This window comes from Carassius gibelio, chromosome A4, assembly GCF_023724105.1.
Source record: "Carassius gibelio isolate Cgi1373 ecotype wild population from Czech Republic chromosome A4, carGib1.2-hapl.c, whole genome shotgun sequence".
NCBI classification, from domain to species: Eukaryota; Metazoa; Chordata; class Actinopteri; order Cypriniformes; family Cyprinidae; genus Carassius; species Carassius gibelio.
Genome location: NC_068374.1, coordinates 2,271,133 through 2,286,743, shown reverse-complemented (window position 1 = coordinate 2,286,743; position 15,611 = coordinate 2,271,133). Strand labels below are relative to the sequence as shown.

General features: G+C 42.4%; 1 protein-coding gene across 9 annotated transcripts in view; it reads left to right on the top strand.

The window, feature by feature from the left end:
* LOC127967689 (polyunsaturated fatty acid 5-lipoxygenase) overlaps positions 1 to 15,611 on the top strand; it is a 105,670-nt gene that overhangs the window by 72,583 nt on the left and 17,476 nt on the right. The window contains exons 1-8 of one of the 9 annotated variants that reach the window (XM_052568401.1): positions 1,696 to 1,892; positions 2,690 to 2,888; positions 2,975 to 3,047; positions 4,548 to 4,670; positions 4,843 to 4,949; positions 5,100 to 5,272; positions 13,627 to 13,773; positions 13,864 to 14,061. The exons of 1 other annotated variant lie outside the window; for it this stretch is intronic. In XM_052568401.1, coding sequence (XP_052424361.1) covers positions 1,734 to 1,892; positions 2,690 to 2,888; positions 2,975 to 3,047; positions 4,548 to 4,670; positions 4,843 to 4,949; positions 5,100 to 5,272; positions 13,627 to 13,773; positions 13,864 to 14,061 — 1,179 coding nt within the window. In that variant the 5' untranslated portion in view covers positions 1,696 to 1,733. Of the gene's footprint in view, positions 1 to 1,695; positions 1,893 to 2,689; positions 2,889 to 2,974; positions 3,048 to 4,547; positions 4,671 to 4,842; positions 4,950 to 5,099; positions 5,273 to 13,626; positions 13,774 to 13,863; positions 14,062 to 15,611 lie in introns of those variants that run through there. 7 more of the 9 variants (XM_052568392.1, XM_052568375.1, XM_052568366.1 and 4 more) reach the window with 7 other exon arrangements.

The window sequence follows — 15,611 nt, the reverse complement described above, 5'->3', positions numbered from 1 at the left end:
GCCAAACATGTAAAATTGCTGTCAAATTATTATTTAAAATGTCTTGTCTAAGAGGGTGGAAAGGAGCCTAACAGGGTGGAACACCAGTGTTAACAGGTTCGTTAACCGTGGACAAGCTTTCAGCCATTGTCCTGCATGGTTTCCCATCTGTGATGTGTGGAACTACACCTGTTGTAGCCAATTTTGATATGTGTTATGTTTTTTGTTAGTGGTAAGTTGCATGGGGGTGACGTTCTGACACCTGCACACTAGGGGGCATAGGCAGGGCATTACGTTAGTTGTGGAGGCTATATGAGTAAGACACAGGTGAACCAGTGGATGGGAATTATGATCAGGAGGAGCCACATAGTTTTTCAACCATGCAGGTGTGGATGTTTGTGATGGATTCTGTGATGTTCAGCCATTAGCACCATGTTTAATGTTGCTTGCATACGAATGAGCTCAATTTACATCAGTAATGCAAACAGCAGTGTTGGTAAGTAATTCTACTCTGCATAAAATAAAGTGTTAATCGAGTGTCATGACAGACCTGATATCTTGCACCATTACGCATTGGAGACGACTTCAAATTCCCTCAGGTATTTTTTTTGTTGTTGTTGTTGTGGTAAGATCGCCACTACAACACCTAGTGAAGTGAAGTGAAGTGAAGTGACATTATGATATTGTTTCAAAAACAATACCTAAAAATAAATTAATACAAATCTAGATTTCCTTTGGGGGAGGGACACAAAAAATAGCTATGTGGTATTACAATCTTATTACAATTACAATCATCACAATATTTATATATATGTACACACACACAAACACACACGTGTGTATATAGATATGTATTTACTATATACACTAAATACTATTTATTCTATTAGAATTTCCACTACTGGAATGTAACGGTGGAAAATTTGAGGTAAGTTAGCCATAGCTCATTAAGTGATCAACATTTAGCTAGCTAACCTTCTACATATTAACAGAACTTTTATATACACTTAAAGCCATATCTTATAAATGTGTGACTAATTGTAGATAAAATATGATTAAATAAATCACTGGGACATAAGTTGCCGTACAACAAGAATGACCCAATTATGTTTTTGCAACTAGGCACCTAACAGGCAGTGATATAAGAGGATTTTTAATATAAAGTAAATAAATCAGCACAGAAACCATAATCCACTACTTACCATTCATAATCCTCATGTTTATGTTCTATTTATTACAAACTCAGTTTGTGAATGTGTCATCGTTAACTATAAAATAAGATACTTAATAAATTATCCCTTATTAAACAGTTTTAAATATGGTCCAACATCCATGACAAATCCCTTTAACCGAATCTTCAACATAACAAAGTGCACAGATTCATCTTTTAAAAAACGAACTAAATACAATACAATATATTTATATCATCACACTATATGGTGTTTAATAAAATACTTGGATACGATGCTTTTCGTCAACCGATTCAAGCAGTTCACTCAGCTTACCGTTTGAGTTAATCAATTACTCCGGGATATTGGTTTCAACCAGAGGGCGTGTCGGCCACGTTAAAATTTGAATAATTGAAGTAATTTGTGGATTAGAGTTTACTGGAGACGCGAACGGTTTCAAACGATTCAGTCCGAATTGGTGAACTGGTTCTTCCGGTTCACTAAAAAGAACCGCTTAAATAGAACGATTCGTTCGTTTTCGGGACATCATCATCATTAACTAGTCTGTTGTACTTGTGTTCACATATGAGCAGGATGTTCACATACACGGTGTCTGTCACTACTGGCAATCAGGAGTTTGCTGGAACAAATGATTACATTTACCTGACGCTGGTGGGCTCAGAGAGATGCACTGACCAGACTCTACTGGACAAATCCTTCTTTGACAGCTTTGCAAGAGGATCGGTAAGAATAGTTTTCCCCTTAAAAATTCAGTGGAAACAGCTATCCCTTACGAAAGGAAAATATATTTACCAATATATTTCTTAAAATATATTGTGATATATTGTAATGTATTATTTTCCCTTTTTATTTCCTAAAAATGTATATATTTAAATATATTTAATAATATATTGATGATACATATATTATAACATACATTGCAAAATATACAAATGATTGCCGCTTTCAATATATTGCAATATATTGGAGAAAAATAAATATATATAAGAATATATGCCTAATATATTACATTATATTTTCCAATATATTGCAATATATTTTTGTTTCATAAGGGATGTCATGTATTGAACAATACAAGATAAACGTAACATTTCTGTTTATTTTCCTCATTCCTAACAATGCCCCTTAGATACATTGTTTGGTAGAAGAATACTGTTTTTGTTAATATCATTACATTTTATTTGCTTTGTTTTATTTTGTGAAATCCTGCTATATATATGGAATAATTAACAGCTCCCCTTAGCTGTTATAAATTCACTGTAAACCATGGCTTATTGCTTTATTCCCCAACACTGCCCAGTTTTTCCCCAATCAATGCTTCCACAAACTTCCTCACTCGTCCGCTTAATAACAGTAATTTAAATCCCTCTGTCAGATGATCAAGTTTAAATGCTTGTTTATATCACCGATCCAGTGATAATTAGGGTGGTAGTTTTGGATTAATCGTACATGATTCTTCAGTTAATGTTTGCACACAAGCCGTGTGATTCAGTTGTGGCTAACAGAAGCTGTTGTTAAAGGTGGCATCCGTCGACGTCAGCGTGAAGGAGATCCTTGGAGACATAGTGCTGGTGAAACTTCAGAAGGGGAAATTCTTGTTCAATGATCAGTGGTACTGCAGATGCATCAATGTGACGACTCCGTCTGGAGAACACTTCGAGTTCCCCTGCTATCGCTGGATAGCCAATGAACAGGAAGTGGTTCTTCGAGATGGAAAGGGTGAGTCCCATCTCGACCGAATGAAGCCTGTCTCAAATACTGTTGTTTGTGTATAATTATGTATGTATTTGTGCATGTACATTTAGGTCGATTACCTCAGGATGATAAAATGAAAGAGATCAGGCACATGGAGCTGGAATCCAGACAACAACTGTTCAGGTTTGATGCCACAGTTACTATTCGGTGTAAACATTCAACAGATATTTAATCATTTGTTAATTTGTTACACCTCCATGCCATCCTGCCTCTATGTGCACAACCAAAAGACTGTTTGGTCTCGCACCAGCGCCCCCATGTTTGGACGCGGTTGGTTGGAAGAGATGGGCCAGAGTTCGGTTCAATTTAATTAGGGTGCAGTACACACAACAACCAAAAACACAACAAAATAATGCAGTCCACTGTGCTGAGCGAGAAACTTTCTGTTTCCCATGTATTGAGTCGTGATTACGAGCTAGCTGCATGACTCTTATGTTGATTTTTCTGAAGTAAATATGATTATGTGATTATTCACAAGCTTTTAATTATGGTATAAATGCTTGAAATTAATGTAATGTTTTAATAGTAATAAGCTTTGAGCTTTGTTACTTTTTATTATAACACAGAGCCTCAGGCTTCTGTCAATTCTAAGATAAAATTCAAACAAAAAATGTTTTTTATAGATATTTGCCTCCTTTCATGCGGCATGTGAATCAGTTATATTTTCCTGTTTAATATTTGTAAAACGAAATAGAAACAAGTAAATATTTGAGCGCATGTTGGAAAAAAACAGAACTGTTTAATACAAACTAATGTCTCATGAAATAAATCAATTTGAGTTTAAAAAAATCATCTGTAAGCCTATTGCTGTTTTTTGTGTTAAATTTGAAGAATGACAGGTGTCACATACTTTTTTTTTTATTAATTTATTATTTTGTTCAATATTTTATTAGTATACTGGTAATATATTCACTTTTACTTCATGCAATGTAACGTGATTTTATTATCATAATTTTGACATTATTCCTAAAATATGATGATGCTAATATAATATGTCTGCATCTGCGGTCTTGTTTGATAAGGACTATAACACAGAAATCACAGACACATAAATAAAATCAGTACTGCAAGGACACTTGCCCATGTAATAGTGGAAAACCCCCGATTGGCAAAATCAGCAAAGGCTTACTTGTGTGCCCCTGATGTCTGTGCCATCAGAAAGGGTGTTCTCTGCCACCGGACTAATTGTAAACAGATTGCTCTCCCATCTTCTTCCGGACCATGTGGACATGTTAATTTTTTTTTTTGAAAACAAATATTAAAAAGGTTATTGTTATAAATACAGACATTAAAATTAATGTTCACGTAAGTGCCGTCATTCAGGCTGTTTACAATATGTTTTAGCACGTAATGTGTTTTAAACGTAATATTCACGTCTGAATTAATCTGTTGTAATCTTAATCAGTAAATTTAAAAAATAAATGCTATTAAGGCTCATGCTTATTTTTAAAATATGCTGTTTTTTCAGCAGAGCCCCTTACTGTCAGAGGTGGTACACCATTTTTAACCATACACAACATTAACACTACACCAAGCCTTATGTTGTGGGTGAATAAAATCTTTTCATATCACCTACAATAATTCTCCAAACAACTGAGAGATTAATTTAGCTGTTTCTTGAAGGTGGAAGGAGTGGCGCACTGGTTTCCCCCTGAGCATCGATGCCAACACAAGCAGTGAACTTCCTCTGGACATTCAGTTTGAAACGGCAAAAACGGTGGACTTCTCTTTGAATTTCATTGAAGCGTAGGTTACACCGTTTGTGTTCATCTCTTTGCACGTATCACAAGCAGATATGCATGCTATTGATTTCCTGTGACTATTGCTAGGAAATATCTTCAAATAAATGGAGAATCAAGTGTAGCTGAACCAGACATTATGAGCATTGATTTGTTCTTGTTACGATCTTCTCTTTCAGGATTGCCAATCTTGGTCTTAATAAATTTATGAAATTGTTCCAGTCCTCTTGGACTGATATTGAAGATTTCAGAAAAATATTTGTGGAAATCAAGAACACTGTGTCAGGTTTGAATGGTTTCTTCTTTAGTTCTTTATTTTTATTCACTTTTCTCTAATACTAAAACAAGCCATCTATTGAGTGAGTGTAAATGTAAACAGACTAAGACACACATACTCTTAAACTCACTGGCAGCTGACTTTTATTCCCTTTGACAGAACGTGTGATGCAGAAATGGAACAATGACTTAATGTTTGGCTATCAGTTCTTGAACGGCTGCAATCCTGTGATGATCAGTAAGTGCATGAATCTTCCAGACAACTTTGCAGTCACACAGGAGATGGTGGAAAGATTCCTGAATAGAGGTCTCACACTACAGGAGGAATTGAAGGTCAGAAGAAAAACAAAACAACTAGTGCTGCAATTAACGGTTATTTTTATTAGCGATTAATCAGTCAATTATTTTTATGATTAATCGGTTCATGTACTTTTAGTTTTGCCCATTTTTTCCCAAGTAAATTATTAACGAAGGGTCTTAATCATTCAACATAGATGTTTTAGAGATTTTAACCATTTTGCATTGTCATATCCTCATCAAAAACATACCTGGAGTTGTGTTTTATTATGTGTTAGTAATCCTTTGTCGGACTCTTCTGCAATCAAAACACTAACCCATACGTACGCTAGCAAATTTCACAAGGAGATTTCAAATAATGTTTTCACCATGGCAGTCCTTAGGGCTCGTAAAGTAGTTTAACATCCTGAACAAAGCTTAAACATATTTTTTTTTTACAAAGAATGAATAAAATTGCAGTAAATTGCATTATTTTTTTCCTGTGAACACACAGCTTATACCTGGGAAACAGCTTTATAGCTTATGCTATGAAATTGTAAACAATCCTTCGAAATAAAGTGCCAATGGCATGAAACCTGAATGGAACTCACATTTTAAAGTAAAATCCATCAGAAAGTTGTCCAGAACAAAAAATTGGACACACAAAAAACTTGCTGTGTGAAAAAGAGCAGTGAATACTTAATTTCAAATACATTTAAACATTTACCTCTCTCATTCAGTCATAATTAGGCTGCAAGACTGAATTATGAACTGGTAAACAACAAAATGATCACAGAACATGTTTGTAAAGCTTTAAATGTTAATTGTTAAAAAACAAAGTTATCAGAATGTTACTGCAGAATCTGCACAAAGTCTTTGTACACTATGCTTTTCATCGGATTTAAATATGTAGTGGTCCTTATAAATGCAAAATTAAAAAATGTAATAAAGCGATACTATGTTAAACAAAACAGCTTATGCCTGATGTACTAATATAAACTCCATAATCATCGGGAAGGAGGAGGCGGGAACCGGCGGACAATCCAAATGAAACTTTAATATTTAAAAATGAACACAAAACAGCGCATCAGCCCCTGACGGACGACTGATGCGCGCAAATAAAAAGCAAAACATAAACTAAAAGCTCAGGCCTGGTCCTCTCTTGTCCTTCACTATCGTCGCTCCAGTTTTATATCCTTCCATCTATTACGTGGGACTCCAGACCGGCGGTGGGGTGCGGGTGACGCTGATTTCCCAATCATTCCGCCGGCCTCACTCCTTGTTCCCACGTCCCTCGGCCCCGCCCCACTCGCCCCTCGCAGGCCGGGGGGTACTCCCGAGACTGCGCTCTACTCCCCCCCCCCCCCCCCCCCTTCCCTTCGGGGGGGGCGCTAACAGGGACCTGCAGGAACCTGGGGGTAGGACAGACGAGGCGAGAGAAAAGGAGATGGAAGGAGGAGCGACAGAGACGAGAGAGGGGAGAGAGAAAAAAAAATCCGGTTCCCAGACACACTGCTGCTCAGTCCTCCACCAACTGGGTGATCTCCGCGGTGCCTGGCGGTGGCACTGGACGGCCCTCGGCGGACGGCACGACACTCCTCCGCCGCCCGGTGGACAGCGACGGCTTCTCCGGTTTTGGGCAGCCGGCAGGAGTCCCCTGTTCCCTGCTCCTCCCCGTTCCGGCAGATGGCAGCAGGCTCCGGCCCCCTGGCGTCCCTCGGCCCCACCCCACTTGCCACACCTGAATAGACAGGAATTCGACTACCTGTGGTAAATGAGGCAGAACACTATTCACTCATTATTTGAGAAAAGGTCAACATGTCCAAATGATCAGGGCTTAAGCTTGCTCTCTTTTCAGAGGCTATGTTTCCTGCCGCAGAATGTGCTTGGTATACAGAGGTAGGACTTTGCTAATCTTGACAAAAAGGGATATTTCACCTCAGTCAACTTCCACCAATCTAACGGATTTCCCCCCTTGGGAATGGACTTCTCCCTAAAGTACGTGAGGAACCTTCTGCCTGACTTTCCTGCTGAGCTCCTCATCTTCTACTTCCTTGGCTTCTTCCTCACTGCTGGTGTCGGAATCGAGAAGAGACTCGGTTAAGGAGACCGGAGCCTTTTCAGGAGCAGGGGGTGTACTGTCAGGTGCTGTGTGGTGCTGGACATTTTAACTGCCTTCATTTGGACTTTGACTTGAACTTTGAACCTGTCCTCAGAAGAAATATTTACACTTTAGGTTACGAAACCTTGGATCCAGGGAAGAACTAAGGATTACAGTGTTATGTGATGTCAAAGAAAGTGGCTTCACTCTTCCGTCGCTGTTCAAGCTGTTCTGCAGCTGTGTGAAGGAACGCTTGTGCACCTGGTGTTTCAAAATCCATACCTTGCATTGACTTGACCAATCCTTTTACCAGTGGTGGCACAGAGGAAAGTGCTTCAATTAGGCTCCATTGGTCTAGTTTTAAAGAGCCAGACCTGCACTCCCGCAGGAGTACCACGGGACCCAGCGCCACCGAGTGCAGCGCGGGACATTTATGGGTGAAGGCGGATATAAAGTGGAAGTATCCAACAAAATAAAATAAATAGAAAAAAATACATTTATTTATAATAAAATAAAATAAAATAGACTTTGCGGAATGGGAGGATGTGACAGCGACGTGTAATTCGATTCCGAAACAGCAAGATATTTAAGGGTCAAATTGGATTGATTAGAAAAGACGAATTTCCGAGATTAAGCAAACACGCCATGTATTTTGCTTTCAAGCTAGCGCTGGGCTTTCAGTATTTGCAGTCGCATACTGGAGCAGAGACGGATTAAACTGAAGCTCTCAACAGTGAACGACATGATAATCCTGCATGGCTGACAGAGAAGATTTCAGAATTAGAGACACGCATCCAAACTTTAATTGAGGACAGTAAGAATGTTACGGCTCTAGATACGGCTTTGGATGCGTCTAGCTCAGGGATTCCTGTAAATTGTTCGGTTCCGGAAACAGAGCCCCTGCAGCAGGGCAACTGGGTGACGGTGAGGCAGCATAGTCGTGAGTCAAAACACCGCTCTTCTGTTCTGATCAAAACATTAAACAGGTTCTCCACTCAGTCATGCACCCACTGAGAAACCTGATGAAAGTGCTCTAGTTATTGGTGATTCTATTGTACGGAATGTGAATATAGAGACACCAGCCACCATAGTCAAATGTTTACCGGGAGCCAGATCGCCTGACATCTTGGCAAATTTAAAAGTGCTGGCAAATGCTAAACGTAAATGCAGTAAGATTGTCATATATAGCCAAAATTGTAAATTCTACTTTGGGGTAGGCGGATTAATGGGAGAATGAAATACGGGCTTTATTTTGTATGCGTGAAAGGCGGGATGAATTCTCCTGTACGCAGGAGGGAGTTTAAGGCGGACTGCCACAGGACTAATGATCTTGGTGACAGTAAACGGGCCAATAAATTTGGGAGCCAATTTATTAGTTACGGAACGGAGAGGAATATTCTTGGTAGAAAGCCACACTTTTTGACCCACAACGTATACGGGAGGCCTAGACCGGTGGCGATCGGCTTTGGCCTTGGTGCGCGCCCCCACTTGGAGTAGAGTCTCGCGGGCTCTAGTCCAAGTGCGGTGACACCTCTGGACGAAGGCGTGAACGGAGGGGACCGCAACTTCGGATTTCATACTGGGAAAAATAGGTGGCTGGTAACCAACACTATACTCAAAAGGAGATAGGCCCGTAGCTGATACTGGTAAGGTATTGTGGGCGTACTCCACCATAGACAATTGTTGGCTCCAGGAGGAAGGATTCTTGGAGACCAAACATCACAACACCCTTTCCAAATCCTGGTTGGCTCTCTCGGTTTGACCATTGCTCTGGGGGTGAAACCCTGAGGACAGACTTACAGTCGCTCCCGGTAGTCTACAGAATTCTCGCCAAAATTTTGACACAAATTGGGGTCCCCTGTCAGAACCCACGTCTATCGGGAGGCCATGTAAACGAAAGACGTGGTCTTCGAAGGTCAACGCTGTCTCCTTGGCTGAGGGTAATTTGGGCAAGGGGATAAAGTGGGCTGCTTTCGAGAACCGGTCCACCATGGTTAAAACTACCATGTTGCCCTGGGAGGGCGGTAATAAAATCTAGAGTGATGTGGGACCAGGGTCTCGAAGGGACCGGCAGCGGTTGGAGTAACCCATCGTGGCCGATTGGAAGTCTTACCAGTGGCACAAACCGAGCAAGCCAAAACAAAACTGTGAATGTCGCGAGCCATAAGTGGCCACCAGAATCGTTGCTTGACTAAAAATCTAGTACTACATTAGAGCAATGTCCCCACTGGAAACGTTGGACCTTAATCCCTCCGGCACAAATAAGCGGTTCGGTGGGCACCCGGGCGGAGGCCTTACCCCTTCTAAGGCCGTTCTGACCTTCGATTCGATCTCCCATGTGAGAGTGGAGACCACTAATGTCTCAGGAAAAATACAGTCAGGAGTGGACGGGCATTCGGAATGGTAAAGAATACGTGACAAAGAATCGGGTTTGATATTTTTGGAACACAGGTGGTACGATATAGTAAAGTCAAAACGTCTGAAAAAAAGTACCCATCGAGCCTGCCTGGAGTTCAACCTTTTGGCGGTGCTAATGTACTCTAAATCCTTGTGGTCAGTCCATACTATAAAAAGAACCTCCGATCCTTCTAGTCAATGTCGCCATTCCTCCAATGCCATCTTAACTGCCGACAATTCTCGGTTACCAATATCGTAATTTCGTTCTGCAGGAGATAAACGATATGAAAAATACGCGCAAGGATGGACCTTGTTGTCTAAGGGAGAACGTTGTGATAAAACGGTTCCTACCCCCACCTCCGATGCATCGACCTCCACCACGAACTGACGTGTAGGGTCAGGGGTAATTAGAATAGGGGCTGAATTGAAACGGTTCTTCAGTTTGGCAAACACAGCCTCAGCTGTGTCTGACCACCTGAACGCAGTCTTGGCGGAGGTGCGGCTAGTTGGCTGAAGTTGCGAATAAAATGCCGGTAGAAGTTAGCGAACCCCAGAAACCTCTGTAGGGCCTTACGGGAATCTGGACTTGGCCACTCTACCACAGCCTTAACTTTATCGGGATCCATGCTTATTGCCTCAGTTGACATGATATACCTCAGAAATGGAATTGACTGTGCATGAAACTCGCATTTCTCCGCCTTGACAAAAAGCCAATTCTCTAGCAACCTCTGAAGCACTCGTCGGACGTGCTGCACGTGTTCCTGGAGAGAAGAAGAAAAAATCAATATGTTGTCCAGGTAGACATAAATGAACTGATCAATCATATCTCGCAGCACGTCGTTGACGAGTGCCTGGAAGACCGCTGGGGAGTTGGAAAGCCCGCAGGGCATAACCAAATTTTCAAAGTGCCCTCTGGGGGTGTTAAAAGCGGTCTTCCATTCATCCCCCTCCCTGATCCGAACCAAATGATACGCATTGCGTAAGTCCAGTTTTGTGAAAATTGACGCTCCCTGCAACCTCTCGAAGGCCGAAGACATCAACGGCAAAGGATAAGTATTCTTTACCGTGATGTTGTTCAGTCCCCGGTAATCAATACAAGGTCGCAGTGATTCGTCCTTCTTTCCCACAAAAAAGAACCCTGCCCCCGCAGGAGAAGAGGAAGGGCGGATGAACTTCAAAGCTAGAGAATCAAAAATATATTTCTCCATAGCCTCCCTTTCTGGAACAGAAAGTGAATATAATTTGCCTTGAGGCGGAGACTTACCTGACAATAAATCTATGGCACAGTCGTAGGGACGATGCGGAGGAAGAGAAGCAGAACGAGTCTTACTGAACACTTCCTTCAGATGGAGGTACTCTGCAGGCACGTTAGACAAATCCACTGTCTCCTCCTGTAACACAGACATAGACACAGACGGACAGGCAGACACTAAACAAGACTCATGACACTTTTTACACCAGGACAGAATGGAATTTGAGGACCAGTCTATTTTGGGGTTATGGAGGAGGAGCCAAGGGGTGCCCAAAGACAATGGGTGCCAGGGGAGAGTCAAGGATGTGAAAGGAAATAGTCTCGGAGTGATTGCCAGATGTTATGAGTGTGATGTCTTCAGTGATGTGTGAGATGGCAGGGAGTTGCTGTCCATTGAGGGCGTGAACAGTGATGTGGTGCGGAAGGGGTCTGAGGGGAATGTGGAGTTTGTGTCAATGTGCTGTCCATGAAATTACCCTCTGCCCCTGAGTCCAGTAGTGCTTGACAGTGGTGGGTCTGTGCTGACCACCTCAGTCTTACCGGGAGGAGTGTAGAGGATACCGGGCCTGGCCCCTTTACCGGACAGCTATGGGCTTGATGTCCGGCTCCCCCACAGTATAGGCACAGGCCAAGGGATCTCCGCCTCTCCTTCTCCTCCCGGGAAAGCAGAGCTCGCCCTACCTGCATAGGCTCGTGATCGAAGGAGGGGCTGGCCATGTCCCCGCCGCTGAATCGCACATCTGCCGGTCCCCTGGATCTGGAGCTGGGTAAGCTCCTCCTCTCCATCCGTGTCAGACGTGCGTCGACCCGCAAGGCCAGCTCGATAAGTCTGTTGAGGGACGTGGGGAGATCCAGGGCGTAGATCTCCTTCTGGACGCAGTCAGCCAGCCCATGCAGGAACATGTCCCACTGCGCCTCCTCATTCCAATGACACTCCACCGCCAGGGTCCGGAACTCGATTGAATAGTCCGAGACGGATCTGTAGCCGCTCAGTCTAATACTGACAGCTGGGGTAGTTTCGCCCGGCTATGCCTGGCTGACACGCTGTGTCCTTGTTGTTCTGTTACCTTATGGATTTGGTCTTGAGAATATATAGGCTTTGTTGTATTGCTGATTATTCTTTTATTTGCTTTATCGTGCAGAGGTAAATATCCATTCATCCAGTTTCAATGGTAAATCATTTCGGTATACATATACACACAGTCAACAATCAGTTTTCTAGCGCCTATGTGCCACAAGCGGTCAAAACCTTTTTGCCCTTCCGGGTCAAACCCCCCTCCCTTTGGCAGTTTGATACTTCCTTTATAACTTTGACCTCAGGTAACATTAGAGTGACACCCGCTGTACAAACAAGAAACAACACCCAATATCTAAAATACACTGACACCACATTTGGCTTCTATAGGATCTCTCGTGCTGGTGTAACTCTGCCAGCCTCCTGGCCGCCTCCCGTCCTGCGACGGCCCGACCGAAGAATCGTCTCATCTCGGCGGAGAGTGCCTGAAACAAGGCGCAGCATGGATCCTGGTTCTCCCACACCGCTGTCCCCCATAATGCCGCCCTCCCAGAGAGTAGCGTCAACACGAAGGCCACCTTGGCCCTTTCGTTAGCAAAGGTTCTGGGATGTAGGGAAAAGTGCATGTCACAGCAGGTTAGAAATGCTCTACAGAAGTTGGGCTCACCCGAGTCAACTCGTACGTGGTTCCGGCTGGGAGGGGGTCTCCAATGGTACTGGGAGGACAGGCGGTGTGGGCGGCGCAGTGGGAGCTCGTAGTAGCTGGAACTGTTGAGTGAGCTCGGACACCTGCGTCACCAAGGCTTGAACCGCGCAACCAGTCGTTAAGACTCCCCTTCTGGAAGTCCATCCTCCGAACACTGGTGCTGAGAAACTCTTCGAGGGTGTAATGTTGACTACTCGCTGCCTCCATAATGGTCAGATCGTTCTGTAACGCTAGGTAAGTGAGAAAGGAGGCAAAAGCAAGTAAAAAGAGTTATAAATTAAATTATGTGATTATGGAAGGTTGGAGAGTGACGCAGGAACTTCGAGGGCAGCACAGACTGGTGAGTAGGTGAGTTGAGTGCGCTGGTAATGATAACGGTGGTGGTAGATCTGAGTGAGGTGATGATAATCCGTGTGCGAAGGTAACAATCCAGAGCGAACTGAAACAGGAGACACTCAAATATTATTATAATTTTTTTTTCCTCACGGCCACACGCCGGAGATCCGGCACGGTGCCGTAATACTTTAAGCTGTGTGGGAATCATGTGGCATAAAACGAGGCCAGTTATTGGCTATTCGCTACTTCTCCTGCTGTACTGGCTGAGTACTGCCACACTTTGGTCACCGCAGATTTAAAATATGCACGAAATGAGCCGCTTACAGCAAATAAGTTATTTAGAAACCAATCAATGACTAAATTATTTGACAACTATTTTAATCGATTAAATCGATCAGTTGTTCCAGCTCTAAAAACAACATTTATAAAAATGTGTCTTTTTGAGGACAAGCAGTGAGTGAGCAGGTGTGCAGCAGAGTTCAGGATGTTGTCTGGATGGAGTTTGGATGATGTGCCACAAAGAAACCTGAAGCAGTGTTCAATTCTGGATGTGAATAGAATAGAAATTCTCTAGTGTCCAATACTAAATGCCTCTGTGTTACAGGCAGGAAACATCTACATAGCAGACTATGCAATACTGGAGGGAGTGCCACCCAACGCCACAGACCCAGATACCCAGCAGTATTTGGCTGCTCCCTTCTGTCTGCTGTACAAGAACAGACAGAATGAAATTCTACCGATTGCTATTCAGGTGCCTGCAGAAATACTCTAGTAAAAAAAATTGGTGCTTGAACTAAGTGTTGGAGTTTTTACCAAATACACTCTTTTCTCTCTGAAACAGCTCAGACGTCAGACCACTGCAGAGGTCTTTCTCCCAAGCGATGATCAGTACGACTGGATGCTGGCCAAGATGTGGGTGAAATGCTCCGACTTCAATGTACACCAGCTGGTCACACACCTTCTGAGGACACATCTGACCTCTGAGGTTTTTACCATCGCCATGTACAGACAGCTCTCTGCAGTCCATCCCATATACAAGGTAGCATCCTTCAACGCTTTCATTGATATGAGATTTAGAAGAAGATTTATTAACACTCTTTTGGCGTTAAAATATTTTTTTGTCAGAATTTACTAAAGACATGCAGTGAAAAAAAGCCTTGAATGTAGTTACTTTTTTAGGAGTTTCCCATTTATTTATGGGAGGAGATTATTAAAATTAATCGCACAAGATTTTGTGATACTCAGTTTACTGGTATATGCCATTATTTAATGTCCAGAAAAAGCATGCTCTAACCCATTTAGTGCCTGTGTGTTTACAGTTCTAGATTACACACATGTTCTTGTTTTTCCAGAATCCAATCATGTTTTTTGTGTCCTTCATTAACAAATTGACTAAGTATCTCCAGGGTATAACATGCAACCTATACAGGTGCTGGTCATATAATTAGAATATAATCAAAAAGTTGATTTATTTCACTAATTCCATTAAAAGTCAAACTTGTATATTATATGAATTCATTAAACACAGACTGATATATTTCAAATGTTTATTTCTTTTCATTTTGATGATTCTAACTGACAACTATAGAAAATCACAAATTTGTTATCTCAGAAAATTGGAATATAACTTACGACCAATACAAAGAAAGGATTGTTAGAAATCTTGGCCAACTGAAAAGTATGAGCATGTACAGCAGTCAAAACTTAGTTGTGGCTCCTTTTGTCTGAATGACTGCAGCAATGCGGCATGGCATGGAGTCGATCAGTCTGTGGCACTGCTCAGGTGTTATGAGAGCACAGGTTGCTCTGATAGTGGCCTTCAGCTCTTCTGCATTGTTGGGTCTGGCATATCGCATCTTCCTCTTCACAATACCCCATAGATTTAGGACCACAGGTCAGGCGAGTTTGCTGGCCAATTAAGAACAGGGATACCATGGTCCTTAAACCAGGTACTGGTAACTTTGGCACTGTGTGCAGGTGCCAAGTTCTGTTGGAAAATGAAATCTGCATCTCCATAAAGTTGGTCAGCAGCAGGAAGCATGAAGTGCTCTAAAACTTCCTGGTATACAGCTGTGTTGACTTTTGACCTCAGAAAACACAGTGGAGCAACACCAGCAGATGACATGGCACCCCAAACCATCACTGACTGTGGAAACTTTACACTGGACCTCAAGCAACGTGGATTATGTGACTCTCCTCTCTTCCTCCAGACTCTGGGACCCTGATATTCAAAGGAAATGCTAAATTGACTTTCAATTTAAATTGACCTTTTTGAAGCGAGATGCTTCTGATGCTGTCTATTGTTCAAGAGTGGCTTGACAGGAGTGCGACAGCTGAAACCCATGTCTTGCATATGTCTTTCTGTAATGGTTCTTGAAGCACTGACTCCAGCTGCAGTCCACTCTTTGTGAATCTCCCCCACATTTTTAAATGGGTTTTGTTTCACAATCCTCTCCAGGGTGCGGTTATACCTTTTGCTTGTACACTTTTTTTTTCTACCACATCTTTTCCTTCCCTTCGCCTCTCTATTAATGTGCTTGGTGTCAGAGCTTTGTTAACAGCCAGCCTCTTTTGCAGTGACCTTTTGTG